At 37.8% G+C, this 18829-nt stretch overlaps 1 protein-coding gene across 4 annotated transcripts; it reads right to left on the bottom strand.

Annotated features, from left to right (window-relative positions):
- Positions 1-4684: 4684 nt before the first annotated feature.
- Positions 4685-18810, bottom strand: AP4B1 (adaptor related protein complex 4 subunit beta 1). Of its 4 annotated transcripts, none has more exons than XM_087959563.1 (11): positions 18658-18810; positions 16769-16925; positions 15328-15552; positions 14796-14926; positions 14105-14252; positions 12549-13045; positions 11413-11496; positions 9838-9941; positions 7757-7964; positions 7032-7316; positions 4685-5189 (listed from the first exon to the last, which is right to left on the bottom strand). In XM_087959563.1, the coding sequence occupies exons 2-11, from the start codon at positions 16879-16881 to the stop codon at positions 4762-4764; spliced, it is 2223 nt and encodes a 740-aa protein (XP_087815689.1). In that variant the 5' UTR covers positions 16882-16925; positions 18658-18810; the 3' UTR covers positions 4685-4761. The 4 variants fall into 4 exon arrangements, with proteins under 4 accessions (XP_087815689.1, XP_026530929.2, XP_087815688.1 ...); XM_026675144.2 differs by lacking the exon at positions 18658-18810 and adding an exon at positions 18494-18657; XM_087959562.1 differs by lacking the exon at positions 18658-18810 and adding an exon at positions 18189-18466.
- Between the last annotated feature and the right edge of the window lie 19 nt (positions 18811-18829).

Raw genomic sequence — 18829 nt, 5'->3', positions numbered from 1 at the left:
GCTCCTGCCCACTTAGCAGTTTGAAAGTATGCAAATGAAAGTAGATAAATCAACTTTGGTGGAAAGGTAAGAGCATTATGTATGCCTCAGTATATAGTCATGCTAGCCACATGGACTATGCTGGCTCCCTCAGCCAAGAAATTAAATGGAGATGAGCACTGGGCCCTAGAGTCAGACATGACTGGGCATGGAAACCTTTACCTTTTTAAAAAATACACTGAGTGATTTCCTTCCACCTATAATGAAAAAAGCTTTATGTAAGTTTAAAACATAAAAACATTTTTTTTTTATTTTGGAAAAAAACAGCAATTTTGGAAAGCTTTTAAATGGTCTAAGGCAGGGGTCCCCAACCACCGGGCCGCGGACCGGTACCGGGCCGTGGAGCACTCTTTACCGGGCCGCAAATAAAAAAAATAAAAAAAAATGGCGGCTTTCTTCGCCTTCGGTGAATGCTGCTGGGATCGGGATCAAGGACACAAATGAAAGAAGGGAGGGAGGAAGCAACCGAAGCCTGTCCTGCTCTCTGGCTCAGCCTCTCAGTCGCTTTCTCGCTCCTCCACCAGCCCAGGAAGAAACTGCTTCAAAGAAGCGGGGGCTTTTCCTGTCGCCGCAGCTTCCCGGCGCCCGTTTCACCCCACCCCGCCCGCCCGCCCGCCCGCAGTTCAATCCACAGTGCTCCGTTCTGCCTGCCTGCCTGTCTGGTTGTTTAGGAGCAGCTTCGGCTGAGAATAATAACTATTCGCCTCTTTTTATCAGCCGAAGCTGCTCCGAAACGAAGAAGGCAGGCAGGCAGGCAGGCAGAACGAGCACTGTGGATTGAACTGCGAGCGGGCGGGCGGGCGGGTGGGGGTGAACGGGCGCTGGGAAGCTGTGGCGACAGGAAAGCCACCCCCGGCTTCTTGGGCTGCTGGAGGAGCGATAGAGTGACTGAGAGAGGAACGAGGCAGACACCTGAGGGAGGGAGGGAGGGAGACACCTGAGGGATGGGGCTGAGGGAGGCAGGGCCGGCGCTCCCTGAACTTGGTGGTTTGCTGGCAGACGTTTATTACCCGACTAGGTAACAACATCAGATGTTACCTAGTCAGGTAATGAAACGTCTGCAAGCAAACTACCAAACTCGGATTCTCTCCCCCCCCCGGTCCTTGAAAAAATGTTTCTGCTTGAAACCGGTCCCTGGTACAAAAAGGTTGGGGACCACTGGTCTAAGGGGTCAGATTGACTAAAAATATGGTTTTGAAACATAAAAACACTTGCTACAGTTTTTTACAATGTTACTAAAATATATAAATAGTATGAATTTAAGAAATCTCTTTCTGGGAAAATGTTCTAGATGAAAGAAAAGCAGGTAAGGGAAGAGCCTGGTTACTAGAAACAATCAGAAATATTTTAATTAAAGGGGAAGCGCCCACTAGTACAGAATGGAAAAAAGTATTTTAATTCTAAAATAATTCAAGAATATTTGGCAACAACATACCGAGATCTTTCTGTTTAGACTGTCTGATACAATAAAAATGGATGTCAATAAAAAAATTAAAGGGGGATATAACTGTAAATCAGGCTATGGATTTCAAAATTGATAGGATACAAAAATGATACTAAGACATACAGGACCCCCAAATGAAACAAGCTAATTTAATTAATTAAAAAGGACACACACAAAATAACAAAATAATAAGCCTGATTTGAATATGTAGATTTTAACTCAGAAAAGTGACTTGGACAATTTTCTTACTTTGGATTTATAAAAGAAACATATTATACTTATGAAGAAATTCCTGAGGAAAAAAACAAGAAAGAAAATCAATAAGCCTTGGGGTCATTACTTACAAGGAAGAAGCCTTTTTAAAATAAAATTAGTGTTGGCTTATTGAACCAAGTTAAAATGTATGTGATTCTTTATTTTTTCCAGAAACTGTTAATGAATGATGGGGCTTTAAAGATTTGTTTATAGATAAGATATAGGAATGAGGATTCTCACATGAGATTTGGGAAACGTTGTGCAATCATGGCATAATTCCAGTTTGCCACGGGTTTTATTTTGACATCAGTTTCTCAGCTTGAAGAGTGGAAAGTATGGGACTCCAAACTGAAAGAATGCAAATAAATGTACACCTAAGAAGAGAAATGTAGCTTAATTCTTGAATAATACAGTTCTTTTCTTGAATGCATGAAACTTTTTCTGAAGAACTATTGAACTGGCAAAAGCAGCATGCAGTGTCCTCTTCCAATACAAGTACTAATTAAAAAAAGAAGGAAAAAGAGGGCAGCTTATCCAAAAATACTGCTGTTTTGCCCAGCACAGGACATAAGTTTCATCTGGGTTGAGAAAAAAATAGATGCAACATTTTCTCCTTCTACAGTCATTTTTTTTCCAGAGCAGAAGAACCAATTCCTGCACAGAAAAATAAAGGCAGGCTGCAAATTTACTTGAGTTGCAGAAATAGTAAAATGACTTTGAAAGTGACAAAATTTTCCTGAGACAAGAGAAAAACATACACCTTTTTTAAACCTCCTACTTTTAGGTCAAAGGTCTTCTACTTTATTTTTTTTATTCAGTATTAGTATGGGTTTTTCAAATACAGTGTACGTTAGACTAGCTATCTGAATATTCAACTATTCTAATTTTTTCCTATGTATAGTAAGAGATTTTACAAAACTGAAGCAAACATACAGACTGATTGTTGAATAAACCTAGAAAAAATCCATGTAAGAGCAAACCACTTCAGATTCATGTTACCTTCCATTGAACTGTCCTCTGAACTAACACCCTTCCTTTTACAGGAACAGCTGGAAAACATGGCTTTTTCAAGGGGGCTTTTGGGGGTAAGATCATACCAGCACTGAATGATAGAAGAATTTTTTGATTGTAATTTTATCTGGAATGGTTACTATTAACTTTAACCCTAGTTGTAGTGCACTGTAAGTCGCCATATTTTTGGAAATGAAATAGCATCTAAATGAGTTTATACACCTTGATACTCCATTCACTTAGCATCTAAGTGAAGCACCTGCACTGTAGTTGGTAAGACCACTGCCAACAAAAAGCACTGGCAGTGCTTTGCCAAAGTGTATAGAAGACTGGTCAGCAGCCAAAAGAATGGAATTTATATCCCAATACCAAAGAAAGGTGATACAAAACACTATTCCAACCACTGAACCATAGCCTTGATACCACATGTGAATAACGTTTTATTGAATCCAACTGCCAACAAGAAACTGCCTGATGTAGAAGCATGATTTCGGAAAGGAAAATGTACCAATCCTATATTGGATAATGGAAAAAGCACAGGAACACCAAAAAGCACTCTGTATGTGATTTATTGACTATGCAAATGCCTTTGATTGTGTTGACCATAATAAGCTCTGGAACTGCCTCAAACAACTGAGAATATCACACCACATCCAGCTCATTCACTCTGATCAGGCAGCCATTGTAAGAATGGAGAGACAAAATGGCTCAGAATTGAAAAAGGCACACAAGGTTCCATCCTGTCATCCATACTATTCAACATGTACACAGACATAGTTATGGAAAATGCACATTTGGAGGAATCTACCATTGGGGTTAAAATCAGTGGTAGGAGTATCAACCTCTGATATGCAGATGATACATTACTCGTGAAAGAGAAAGAGGATTTGGAGTGGTTAATCATGAGAGTCAAAGATAAGAAATGAGAACACATGGGCCAGTGAGTAATGTATAATGTATTTGTTTCCTTAGTTTTTTTCTTTTATTACAATATCAAATTTCCCCACCCAATGAAACTATTTTAGATGCATACAAAATATTGATTACCATTATGAGTTGGAGAGCAGTGGAAAGGGATTGTGCTCCTTTGTGTATGAGTGACATGAATATTTTATTGTTGTTTTTACTGATTTTATTATGAGCCTCCTAAGATTGTTCTAGTTAAAACAGGTGGCCATATGAGTTTAATAAGCAAATAAAATTGAAATTAAGCAGAAATAAAATTGTAATTGCTATTTTTAATTTGCAATTTACTCATATACTCATATTGTGGCAAAGAATTTGTACTTGGTTTAGGAAAAGCTGCATAAAACTGTTCTTTCCATACATGGCTGTCAGAAGGGAACATTGCTAAGTGACACACAAATGCTCCTTTAATTTACCATCACCCTGAAATCTCATCTCTCCCACTTTAATTTTGTAGATAAATGCAAACTTCCCTTTGTTTGTCCATAGACATGTTCTTCATATTTGGCCTTTTGAGGGTGGTTGGTTTCTCTGCATATTTTTCTAAACACAGAGTTTTCATTTGCAGTAAAAGTTATGCTGTAGAAAGCCTTTACAGACAATCTGTAAGACCTACAGCTTCATCTAAAGCAGGGGTCCCCAACCGGCCGGGCATGGACCGGCACCGGGCATGAACAAGCCTTACCGGGCCGCTGGTTGCTGGCGCCGCCATCTTTTTGGTAAAAAAGCAATTTTTCAAAAAGATGAGCGGCGCCAGTTGGTGAGCTTTCCGGGTAGAAAGCCATTTCTACCAAAAGCTCACCAGAAGCGCTGGCGCCGCCATTTTTTGAAAATCACTTCCGTGACGCCACCGGAAGTGATTTTTCGTCAAAAAGATGGCGGCGCCCAGCTGACGCTGGAACCGGGCATGGCGCCAGCTGACGCCGGAACCGGGCCAGGCGTCGAAAAGGTTGGGGATCCCTGATCTAAAGAATACAATAAATAAGCCATATACAAAATTGCTGTCTCTTCCTGGTTATGACCAATCCCATAAATTAGAAAAAAAATCAGGATGTCAGGCCTGCCACTGTCTCCAGAACTGTCTTCAAGAGTGAGACAAATGCCTGCAGGGCTTCTAGATTGTTTTCAGTCTGCTTCACTAACATCTGCATCTCTGCACTTCCTGTCTCCAACAGCAGCTCAGTTAGGAAAAGGCAGCCTGTGCCATCCTGTGCCCCTAAGTAGACTTTCCATGACTGTGAACCAGGCTTGCTCATTGCAATAGTCTGAATATGGACCATCTGCAGGGCAGCCTGCAAAGTCTCTGGCTGCACGGATTCCTGCCAAGGAATGGCCTGCTGGCAGCCAACAGCCAGGTTTAGCCATGTCCTCTCAAACTGCTCTGCAGTCAGACATAGACTAGATATTAAGATAAGGCTACTGGAACTGGCATTAATAGCAGGGTCCTTCTCCTCCTTTTCCAACATCAGCGGCACTGAAAAAGAAAGAAAGGCCATAATATTTACTTATTATTTATTACATACATTTGTGTACCATCAAATCATCTGACTCACAGAGGTTTGCAGCAATAACATCTATTAAAACACAACACAAAACTCATCCTTCTAAGCCTCTGTATAAAATGCATCATACTTTAAAATCAAAATCAAGAGCCAAATTATAATAATAAAAGCAACCCAGATCCACCATTAGTTTCCAAAGATTATCTGAATAAACTAATGTTGATAACTTTGCAAATACCCAGTACTTCAGGAGGTCGGCTATTTCATACTATTAGGGGCATGAATGAAACATATCATGAGAACATAAGCAGTGCCTCTTGGATTGAATCCTTGCCCCATCTAATCTGACAATATGTTCTCACAGTGGCCAACCAACTGCATAAGGAAGACCACTAGTCTCCCAGTAGATGTCTATATTCTTTCTCTGGGCCCACATTCTTATTTCTTATGTAAGAAGGGGAGTCTTAAGTGTATCTATAGGTAGGCCTTGACTTCCAACCACAATGCAGACTGAAATTTCCATCATGAATCATTGCAGTCCTAAATCAAGCTTTTACAACATTTTTTTACAATGGTCATTAAGTAAATAACATGGTTGTTAAACAAAATCTGTTTTTCTAATGTATGTTATTTGGTGAAAATCTAAAAAAATGATTGTAAATCTTGATCATGTGACTGCAGGATGCTGTCACTGGTTGTAAATGCAAGCTGGTTGCCAAGCATTTGAATTGTGATCATGTGACTGTGGGGATATGATGGTACACTGAATTCCTAAACACCATAAGTGTGTCTAGTCCAAGAAGGACTGTAATTACCACAACAGCCATAGTTGAGTAAAAGCTCTACAGGCCATGGCCTTGACCTGCTGCTCTAATGTAGGTGAACCTGTATTAGGCTAAAACATGAAGAACGGTTGCAGGAACTGGATATGTCTAGTCTAATGAAAAGAAGGATTAGGGGAGACATGATAGCAGTGTTCCAAAGCACTTGAGGGTAGGACAAGAAGCAATGGAAGGAAACCAGTCAAGGACAGAAGCAACTTAGAACTAAGAAATTTCCTGACAGTTAGAACAATTAATTAGTGGAACAACTTGCCTCCAGAAGTTGTGAATGCTCCAACACTGGAAGTTTTTAAAAAGATGTTGGATAACTGTTTGTCTGAAGTGGTGCCAAGGCACGGGGTAGGACTAGAAGACCTCCAAAGTCCCTTCCAACTATTCTATTCTGTTCTGTTCTGTTCTATTCCATTCCATTCCTAATTCAAGGACCTGTTCCTCCAGAGGAAAGGCAATTTTGCACAAAATCAACCATGAACTGACATCAAGCTAGATTGTTTGCATAAGAACAGTAGCTCTCTCTTGCTGGGACTTGGAGTCTACTTGGAAAATCCAGTCCTTCACAACTTCCAGAAACTGAAAAAGGACCTCTAGTGCATCTCTTGAAGTGACAATGTACAGCTGAACAACATCAGCATACGATGATGTCTCACCTCAAACTAAAAGATGAATCTGTTTCATATAGTTGTTAAATAATACAGAAGAGAGAAAGCCAAGTTCTGTGGAACTTCACAGCGGATAAATTACTATTAATAGTATAAGCTGTTAATAGTAATACTGTATGGGTGTATGCTGTTATTATCATGAACATGCACATTACAACGATAACAAACTTAGTATCACCTACTAAATGGAGAATAACTTGTCAATCAAATACCTAAAAGTAATTTTTTTCAGTGAATACTCTGGCTATCATTATTAGGAAAAGTGAATGCATGAAGAGTAGGAAAGTAACTAAAATCTACCTATGTCTCTCACCTTTGCCTTCTCTTTTGGAATCATCTGTGCTGGAGTCTGCATAGTGGAGATCAACTACTCGACTAGCTGTCATAGCTGCCCATTGCTTTTTGCCATAGATGGGCACCAAGGAATTAAAGTCAGGAACCCATTCGTTAATGGAACTTTCAGTCCGTTCTTCTAAAAGCCGGAGAGAGCGATCTGATGTTGGGCTGCACAGAATTGCTTTTGTTTCTTCCACACCAGCTTGTAATAGACGATAGTAAAATAATGCACGGTCCCGAACTGCCATGTCTTTTTCCTCCTCTGGATCAGACGCAAACATTTGGCAGCAACAACAACAAAAATAATACTTCACTTCAATGATGTCATTCCAAGAGGTCTTTCCCCATCCTTCCCACTCTCCCTTAGAACCTGTTAAGACAGGCCTGTCAAACTCCTGGGCTACAGGCCGGATGTGTCACACGCTGGCCGCACCCATGCCCGGTTTAGCAAAGTGGGGGGGAAAAGTCCCGATACATCAGGTGACGCTGCCATGACAATATGAATTTGACACCCTTGTGTTAAGATATCAGAACACTAGCAGTACAGACAGAATAGAAAAATACTTGTGACAAAATAGTTTGAGATTTGGTTAGAAAATCTAAATACTCTCTCTGTGTGTGTATGCTTTTCATCAGTAACTATAACTGTCGTCTTCCATTTAATTCACATTACAGCGATCTCCATAGAGGTAACAGACTTACCAATGCAATAATAAAGTAATCGACCCAGGGTATCCTGACATTCAGCGGGACGTGCTATGAAGAGCCGGGCCACAGCCGTCAGTAGTTCCAGCTTGACCACTGAGAATGGTTCTGATTTTATGTTCTCCACAAAATCTTCTAATATATAAGGGGCATTGGGAACTCTTTCTCCATGTACACCCAGAAGCCAGATTAATGCTCGCTTTCCCTAAAACATTAAAACATTTGCATTCAGTACTGTTGAGAACACTTCACATACCAAACCTGCATGTTAAGGATATTGTAGGTAGTCATTGACTTACAACAGTTTATTTAGTGACCGTTCAAAGTTACAACGGCGCTGAAAAAAATGACTTATGACCGTTTTTTGGTTACGATTTTTCAAGCATCCCCATGATCATGTGATTAAAATATAGGTGTTTGGAAAAAAGAATCTAGAACCAAAAGATAGGAGGGTTGGCAGAACGGTGATTAGAAACAGAAAATATTGTATAAATGTATATAAAACATGTACTGTACTTTATGCCATAATATGTAAGACAAACAGGATTGTCAGGATGAGTACACCATGTCCAATGTTTTTAATAATTTATTCAATAAAACTTTTGTAAAAAAAAAAATTAAAGATGCTTGGCAACTGGTTTATGACAATTGTTGTGTTCCAAGGTCATGTGATCAACTTTTGCAACCTTTTGACAAGCAAAGTAAATAGGGAAAGCCAGATTCACTTAACAACCAGGTTACTAACTTATCAACTGCAGTAATTCACTTAACAATTGGTAAGGAAGGTTGTAAAATGAGGCAAAACTCACTTAACAAATGTCTTACTAAACCACAGAAATTTTGGGCTCAGTTGTGGTTGTAAGGCGAGGGCTACCTGTATTTGAACAAACAGAAATAGGAAAGACACTGAAATAAATTCTGGGGCTGCTGCACCATCTACCTTAATCTTCATAATTAAAATCTTAGGATCTGTACCAATTTAATTTGGAGAAGCAACATTATAAAATACTACCTATACTTGGTCATGTGAATTAAAACTAAGAATTTTAGTAGTCATAACCTTGAATTATTCAAGGATTAGAACATAAACCATAGAATAACAGGATTGCAAGGCCCCTCGGAAGTCTTCTATCTAATCCCCTGGTCGAACAGGAGACTCCATACAATTTGGACAAATGGTTGCCTAATCTCTTCTTGAAAATATGCAGGATTGGAGCGGCCACAACTTCTGGAGGCAAGTTGTTCCACTGATTAACTGTTCTCATTGTTAGGAAATTTTTCCTAAATTCTGGGTTGGATCTCTTTAATAATGTTCCACCTACATTATTATTATGGTTTTATTTTATGTCAGATTGTGCCAATACTAGCAAAGATTTTAGTTACAGCCATATATCCAATGCTACTAATTTTACATTTCGATGATTAACAATTGATGACAAATGATTTAACTTCTTTGCTTTTGGGAAGCAATGCATAACTAAAAGCAAGGTTAGCTTATTCAAAATTCTGTGCGGCAAATGAAAAAGTAGAGGAATTCTTAATGGTATAATAAAATAGATTAGAATAGAAATAAGAGGGAGAAAGGTAAAATTCTTGTCCAGACATACCTTCAGGTCCTCCTAAATGAAATTATTTTATGATTGTTTATACTAACAATTAATTTATATACAATAAATATATACTTTTACTTTCAGCCTAAATTTTAGATTTCATCAACAAAATAGAGGAGAGGCAGATACAATTATAAAATGCATTATATTAGAGCTGGAGGCTGCTTTACCAGAAATGAAGGTTTCATAAAGAACTCTAGATTACAAGATGCATTTTTTGCTTCTGGAAGTGGACTCGAGCGTTTTGAGCAGTGCTGGGATTCAAATTTTTTATTACCAGTTCTGTGGGCCTGGCTTGGTGGGCAAGGCAGGGGAAGGATACTATAAAATCTCCAGTTAGAGGTAGTATTTGCCGGTTCTCTGAAGTACTCAAAATTTCCGCTACCAGTTCTCCAGAACTGGTCAGAACCTGCTGAATACCACTTCTGGTTTTGAGTCATCTGTATTATAAAAAGCATTCTCCATTACCTCACTGTCCTGGATGATCTCTTCACAGCCAGACAAAGGTTGGGCCACATACTCTATACACTGTGGACACAACCATACTAGATCTCGGAATACCTGTATTACCGCTGTAGGGAAATAGATAACAATATAGTTATAGTATAACACTTTTTGGTCAAAAAGATAACATTTTAACGCCATCAAAACCCGAATGGAGTAAGCTTCAAATTAAGGAATGGGTTTTTTTGCAGCTAATAAAATTAAAATGCAATAAAATCCTAGCGAAATGTATTTCACTATTTACCTAAAATACACTAAAATGCTAGACCTACCTTGGAAGGAAGACCCATGAGTAGGGTGCTGCCACTAAAAAGGCCATATCTGATTCCCTGACCATTACCTAAGGCAAAACAGTGATTGAGGAGATGGCATAGCTGATAGAGAGGAACATGCACAAGGAAAAAGGACTCCAGATATTCTAAGTTATCTGAAGTTCTATGGAGAATTATAAGTGATACTAATATCCTGAATTGCTTTCAGAGTTGAAATGGAAGCCCATGGTATTTTAAAACAAATAGCACAGGGAAAAAATGGCAGGTTACATCTCTGGAGCACCGCTAGTTAAGAACACCTTTCTAGGCAGCCTGACAGAAAATAAATAGCCAGAATCTAATCTGGATGGGACATACGATCTGGGAACAGATCTGCTCTCTCCCAGAATGGACAGCTAGATATGTAAAACACTCTTAGCACGGAGTAATCACTTGGTCATCCAGGAACTGTGAAAAATTGAGGAGACTCCCAAAGATGCAAATTCTTCTAGAAAATATATTGTTTTTCCCATTCGGAAAGTCTATATTTATGGAGCAACATTTCTATCTTCTATTGATTAAGTTTTTCTTACCAATTCACAGTTGTGTGTGTGTGTGTGGGGGGGGAAATGGAGTTAAAGTGAGAAAAGTTACTTTAAAAAATCTTAAAGCACCAGTGATTTAAAAATGAATACCTGGTATATTAGCATCCCACATGATTTGAGGCAGTGTCTCAAGCAAGGAATGAAAGATTTATGTTAATTAAACATAGCAGTATCTATGAGACTGTGCTTTTCAGATTTAAAGACAAAAAAAGATGATTTGGAATAGCTATCAATGTCATTGCCACATCTGCTGAACTTCCTTAATTAAGTGATAACAGTGTTCCACACCCACTGGAAAGGACCGTGTTACATCTGGTCCTCAATGCAAATTGTTTATTTTCTTGGCCTTATGTGAGCCAGGAAAATAGGCAGTTTCTTCAAGGAGGCACCAACTAGTACCATGTGTTTTCCTCCAGTCAATTGGAAGCAACTTTTAAATTTCTTCTAAATTTAGAACAGGGGTCTCCAAACTTGGCAACTTTTAAGATTTGTGGACTTCAACTCCCAGAATTCCACAGCTAGTCATGCTGGCTGGGCAATTCTGGGAGTTGAAGTCCACAAGTCTTAAAAGTTGCCAAGTTTGGAGACTCCTGATCTAGAAGAAACTATGTCGCATCTGACCAAAGACGATAAATCTTGCAACAGTGTAAATCAAATGTGAACTAGAAAGTCCGGAATAATACCTGAAGTTATATGTTCTTGCTTTAGCTCAAGGAGTTCTGTTAGAATCCTCACACATTGTTCTGAGTAGGTTCTTGCAATGTTTCCTAAAAAACAACAACAAAAACTCCACACATATGACCCAAAGTTTTCAGGATTGCTTAATAATTCCTTAACCTGGAAGAGTGATCCAGCAACACACAGATATTTCAAATAGAAGTTCGCAGTACAGAAGTGTAACCTAATCTCATGCAAAATAGGATAAAATGGAACAGTTTGGGGAACAGTAATATTATAGATGAGACAATTCTAGGCAGGCTACTGGACTATTTGGAAGAGAACATGAATAATTTTCATAAATAATAATACAGCAGATTGATAATCAACAATCATATTCAATATAACTGAATGAAATGAATTTCTCACTGAGACATTAGATTTAATCCCACCTTTAGTTTTTACAATTCGATGTAGCACTATGCATTCCTCCTATTGCATCCTCCTATTTTCCCACAACAATCCTGTGAGCTGGATTTAGCCCGTTTCCCTGCCTAACAGAAGACTAGAACTATGGTTTATCTGTTTCTAGTTCAGGACCTTAATCACTACATCAAACTACGATGTTAGGCAATAAGGTAAACAATATTAGGTGATAAGGCAAACAACATGCACCTTTACGCATTTTGTGACTATAGTAATAGCTCTCTTAAGATTTCTTAAATTTTGGAGTCATTTGATATGAAATAGACTAAGGCTGCTACACTCTTAAAATGCAATGGAATTTACTTTTGAGAAAAATTATTGCTTCTTATGAACGTAGTAACCTGTGTTTTCAGAAATATCTCAGATGGCAGGGATCATAGCAAATATGTTCAAAGGACTGGGCTAACTATGAATTGCTTCTTTTTCAAGTTTGACCATACTTTGCTTCTGTCTTTGAAGCATATTTTTTGTTCTGGAGAAGGCTGTCCTACCCACATCTGTAAAGATAGTCATAGCCTTTTCTATCCAAAAGAAACACTAGCAAATGCAGAATTTGCAACATAATTGCAGGGGAGAGAGGTGCTGTGTTCTATATTTTTTACATTGACATTACAACTTTGGTGTATATTTTCTGCCTGCTAGAGGTCTTTCATTAGAATCCTAGCAATCCACTTACCTATGGCAAATATTGCTGCCTGGGCAAGCTCTGCTGACACATCAGTGCAGTAGTCTCTCAGTTCCTCCAAAATATGCTGAACATTTTCATCATTCACCAATTTGCACAGCACCTCCATTTTCTGACACTTGATATAATGTGGTTCCGAGTAAGAACAGAAGAACTTCTTATATTGGCTACTGAAATGGCCAGGAAGGCTGTCTATTATCTGGCGCACGTGACACAAAGCAGTGAAACAGAGTTCTCTACTCCCAGATGTGCATGCTGTTAGGAGTGGACCTTTAACTCTTACAAGCACATCTGCCTGGACATGTGGGAAGTCTCTAGCCAGCACCAAGAAGAGTTTTGTGGCAGCCATCACGACACTGGAACTGCTGTTTTTAAGGTATCCATCGAGTAAATTCAGGATATCGAAAAGCTCTTCTTCACAGCGGGGTTTGTATCGCAGCAAAAAAGTCAACACCTCACTCTGTCCCCACTGATCTAGATCTGGCATCCTGCAAAGAGGAGAAAACAAACACAAACGGTAATGCAGTGAAACTATAGCTTCGCAGGCCACTTTTTCCATTATTTCATCAGTATTAAACTTAAATATATGAGTCAGTAAGATGAAATGGAGAGATATGATCAAATACTACTAAACTATATACTTAGCCTCCAGATATTTCAAAATCTTAAAGAATAATACAGATATACTGTGTATTTGAATGACAGTTCATGTCCCCTAAGCATAAAAGCTGGCAGCATGAATGTGGGCCAATTAGTCTCCTTCAATCCAACCCACCACACAGGCTTGTTATTGTGGGAAGATAGGAGGCAGGAATACGAGGTGCATTAACCTTCTCAAATAGATACATTGATTTTTGTCATCTATTTGAATTTAAATCTATTTGATTTAAATTATAAATATAATTTAAAAATGGGATAAAATGTATTGATAACAATATCATATCTGCTATGTATGTCCCTATAAATCAGATGAGCAATCATATATTATCTATGAGCACTGGGTTTACAAGGTGACCAATTACTTTATTTAATCACAAAGGATCTTTTATATTAATACTCAAATGCTTTAAAGCCAGAACTAGGAAAAAATTCTGCAGAACAAGTAATTATTTCAGCTGCCACCATGTAAAAATGAAAGACTTTGGAAGATGTTACATCACATTATCTGACGGTCTTTCCAACTTAAGCATTTCCTGCTGAGAGAAGTTGCCTTCTTGTCAGTAGGTTATTTCTGTTCAAGCAGCTGTCTACTATTTAGCTGCTCTGTCAATCTCTTGAAATAAGGCTTCACTATTCTTGTATTCTCCCACAAAAGTATTTTTGATTAATCCATGGTGTATTTTAATTAAATGTTTGTTTTTATTTTTTATTATTGTTAGCTGTAATGATTGCCTTTTTGGGCAGAAAGGTAGATTATAATTGCAATAAATCAATACAGAAAATACTAGCATTAATTTGACAAGCATATGGCTTTCACAATTCAAAATATAAAAGACAGCGGAGAACGATACCTCTAGTTTACTCAAGAATTTTGGAGGGGAATGTACCTGTTAAGAAGATGGTGGGCAATGGGTTTGTTGATGACAACTCCTCCTTCATGTGCCAGAATTTCCTCAAGAGCCCTCAGGCAATTTACCACCACGATAGGATCCTGATCCCGAAGCAAACTATATAACTCATTAACTAATGCACCATCTGCAGAAAGCATGTCAGAAAGGAAGTCAGAAATATTTCTCCTTTCATCTGCAATAAAATGCTGCTTTTAACAGGATGTACACAAACATAAACAATTATTATTTAATGAAAAGAATCCGAATATTCCTCACTCTGTTGCTGTTTAAAAGAGCTGGGTCTTCACCTAGGTTTTTGGTGAGGAAGAATGAGACCCCCCACTTCACTGAGTGCCTTCTTTTATCTTTCTTTTATTGATTTTATTGTAGTTTATTTGATTGTTGTAAGGAACCCAGAATTTCAATCAAGTTTACAAATAATAAATATAAGACTGCTGAGAAGAATTTCTAGGAAATAATTACGGGGAAAGATAGAAAGAATTGCATCCAGCAGAATGCGTTTTCTGTGAAGGGGAGATCATCACACCCTACACAAAAGTAGAACTGTTACAACATTCATGACTAACTTTCTCATGACTAACCCTAACCCTAGCCCTAACCCTAACTTATTCTAATATGAATTGAGAGGTGGAATTGAAAAGAGAATGGAAAAAACATGTTTATTTACCCACTTCATAGTCTCCTTGGAGTTTCTGCATCTTTGCACATCCAAGAACAGCTACTCTCCTTACGTAAGAAGCTTTGTCCCGTAGACCATTCAGGATGGGCTGCTGAATATATTCTTGTATGCCAGGCATCCTAGGAACATCAATTAGATTGAATGTATCAATCTACAAATTCTCATAAAACATTCTTATAAGTTGATGCCCTCAATCTTTCTAATAAAATATTATTAAATAGCTGTATTAGATTCCATAGGTCTAATAGCAAAATAGCAGTCTGCATGCTATAATTCAAGGGAAATTCAGACTTGGCTAGCAAAACAGAAAGCTCTTCAAATATGTCCCAGATCTAGGAGGAAAGTGCTGTTTGTAGTGATGTATTATTGATAGTTAGATTCAAGAAAAAAGAACTGAAAGCTCATGATTCAGGTCATGAGTTATTGACCAATAACCCCTGTATTTGAGTGTATTACACAAAATACCCTTTTCTCATACATGATGACTGTGAAGGTTAGAGTAAGCAGTACATTTTCTTACCTCAGACTGCACATGCTGCGCAGGGCCAAACCCCTAACCATAGGGTTGGGGTCTGAACAGTCTTTGCAAAGAGTATTGATAGCTAAAAGCGCTAGATCAGGCTTCAGGGGAGCATATGTACACATATACAAGTACACTAGCTTCTTCTGAACAATGTCTATGGTAGCACTAGCTTTAACCATTTCCATAAAAACACTGGACACATCTACACCTTGGGTCATATGCCTGCAAGAAAAAGATAAGTAAAATATAGATACAGCAGTGGAGATCTCATATTAATCTACCTAAAAACCCAAAATAATGCATAATTTTGTAATTATAGTCAATGCATAAATCATAACAAGTTGTCACCGAGACTGCGTATATACCTATGTGAATACATTCTAAGTTTTATTTGTTGCAGTAGGTTAACTGCAAACATAGTCAAATTAAGTCCCATACCACAAAACCTAAATTCTTCACATGGAGATTTTCTGCTTACTTTTGACTACATATTACATACTTGGCATACTTTATTTCTCCATGATTCTCCACTTTCCAAAGTGTCAGAAATGATAAATCAAGAAATATGAAATAGATATGTGTCAATTTATATACATGCTTAAGCCTAGCTATCCAACACCAGGACAAATAAGAACATTTCAACAGTTCTCTTGGAAAGCATTTATTAGCTACAGTTTTGATAGAAGAATGAAAGGAGAAGAGAATTCACAATTAAAGTATTGTACATTGATAATACAATGTTTACGTAATATTTTGTATACTTTGAAATATATGGATAACAATTAATAAAATTTGACAAACCAGAAGGAAACTTAAATAGGATTTTCAATTAACCAGAGCATGTTTCAATGCCCATATTTCTTTGACCTGTTTAAGGATAGCAGAAAGATTTTAAGTAACATTTGCAAAAATGAAAATTATATATAAATTTTCATCTACAGATTAAACAACTAAATTATTTTATTTATAATTGGCTAAGATTCACAGCACAAGTGCTTTGCACGCTAATATTTTGCACTCTTGAAAACTAAGTTAACTTACTGATATGTACCAGAATTTTCTCAAAAGGATTGCAAAATGAAATTGAAGAAATGCGATAACAGTACAATATTGTCCATGGTTTTCTTATATACAATTAACAGAAAGATTTAAAGTGGATACAAATACATTACGGTTTTGAACAAAGTAAAACTGAGTTTGAAATAGAATTATGAACCAATGCTGAATATATTATTACTAAAATGTATAAATTTCATACATTGGCATTATTTATTTTTTAACTTTCCTGACAGTTAATTTTGTTACAATATTATATAAATAACTATCTAAAACAATTTTTGTGTTTATCAATTTAAAAAACTTCCTGCATTTGCGAAGACCAATTATAATTGACAGAATACAAGAAACTGTAGCATAACTGTAGCATCTCAGCTCAGACCTGATCACTCGTTGGATAACATTCCGATAGCGAAGATGGTCAGTTTGCACATGAGGGTTGGACAGGGCTCTCTTCAGCTCCTTCACTGTATCCTCTGAACCAAGGTAGGGCATTGTTGAGATTCTAAACCCTTTGGCAGTATTGATTGTTGAAGAATCTAGGATAGCAGTCACAAAGGGTAGATACAGTCACAGGAAGAAAACTGAGCATATCATTTGTATTCCATTCTGCCTCTTTCAATTTCTTGTCGTATCTTTAATGCTTTTCTTAGAACAGAGATTTTTTATTAATTTGTATCCTGCCTTTGTTATGTTTACAAATAATTCATTGTGGTAAACATATCCAATACTTTCCTCCTCTGATTTTCCCATAAGAACGACCACCTTATGAGGTTGATTGAGCTGAGAGTGTGTGACTGGGCCAAAGTCACCAAGCTGGGTGACTTAGCCATTTCATGACTAAGATGGAACTATGTCATAAAAAAAAACCTCACAACCTACTGCTTCCTAATCTGGTTCCTTAACCATTAGACCAAACTGGCTCTCACTGTGACAGCAACAAGCATGGTATTTTAGCAAACAACAAGCTGACGAGTCTCTGTTCCAAGGAGCTTACAGCAACTAAAATACAGTAAATATAAGAGATGTAATAGAAAGGTAAGAAAACAATAAGAATAGCAGCATGTATCAAATAACCAATTACACTTGATTTCTCAAAGAGTAGCTACATTACACTTTATTGTACTGTAAAAACAAAGGTATAAACAAAACTAAACTAACGAATTACCACTTTTTGACAAATCACTTTTTATCAGATGAATACTCTGAGAAAGAAGTATTAAATCCCTAGGTAGATGATACTTCACAGGTAGTTCTCAACTTACAAACATTTATTGACTGTTCAAAGTTACAACAGCACTGAAAAAGGTGGTTTACAATGGGTTCTTGCACTTAGGACTCTAGCAGCATCCCCACAGTCATGTGAACAATATTTGGGCCCTTGACAACATGTACTGTAAGCTGTTAAATTCTAAGAACACTTCAAGAATAGGTAGGTGGGTAGGAACAAAGGTAGGTAGGAAGAAAGGAAGGGACAGCTAAAAAATTAAACTTATATGCCAAGACAAAGATCACATTGCTTTGGTCCGACACAGAACAAAAACTAAAGCATTACAACTTCTATAATCAGGCAGCTAGAGAATAAATGGAGTGAATGCACTCGAAAGTCCAATTTTGCAATTTAGCTCCGTCTTCCAAGGGAATTAAGTTCTCGGAAATACAGAGCTCTAAGTGGAAGAAAACACGCATGAAAATCTTTTAAAAGCAGATATACAATTTTTCGTTGCTCAAATTAAATGACAACCGGCAATAAAATGCCGGACAATTTATTTATTTGGCAGTCACATAAAAGTTTACATTACCCTCATCGTGAAACATTTCCGGGGCTTTTTAGCTTAATATCCCGGTGCACTAAGGGAGGAGGATCAGAAAGCAGAAGAAACTTTTGATATGCTGCAGGATCCTAATAGTCAATAATATCCTGAAGTATCGTTATATGAATTATTATTAATCTACTGCGGAGTACACGGGAAGGTTGTCCCGAACAGCCGCAGCTTCCTTTTTTTGCCGCCCCCCCGTAAAAGAAGACATCCGCTCCATTTTCTTCGCAATGCAAAAGAATCCTGGTTTACTCCCATGACAAACACTACACAGGCTTTGCTGCTACCTTTTGCTTGAGGAAGGAAAGGTTGCCTAGTCACAGTTCCGCAAAAATCCTGGATTTTTCTACTGTTTTCTTATTTACTGTCTCTATAACAGTCTCCTCAGAAAAAAAGAGGCTTTCAAGGATCCTGGAAGTTTTGTCTACTAACCATGGAATTACATAACCACCTCAATTTTTGCACGCCTATTGGCGGAGTAGCTTTAAAATGTATGGACTTCAACTGAGGAATTCTGGGACTTGAAGTCCACACATCTTAAAGCTACCAAGAAACACCGGTCGAGGATTCCAGACGGGAACCGTCACATTATGACTATATTGCGCATGAGCTTCCCGGCAGGT

Source organism: Notechis scutatus, chromosome 3 (genome assembly GCF_049901735.1).
Source record: "Notechis scutatus isolate UNSWTSFEM ecotype Mainland chromosome 3, rNotScu1.2, whole genome shotgun sequence".
In the NCBI taxonomy this organism is placed as follows: Eukaryota; Metazoa; Chordata; class Lepidosauria; order Squamata; family Elapidae; genus Notechis; species Notechis scutatus.
Note: the sequence above shows the minus strand (reverse complement) of the source record. Positions and strands in the feature narration are given on the sequence as shown.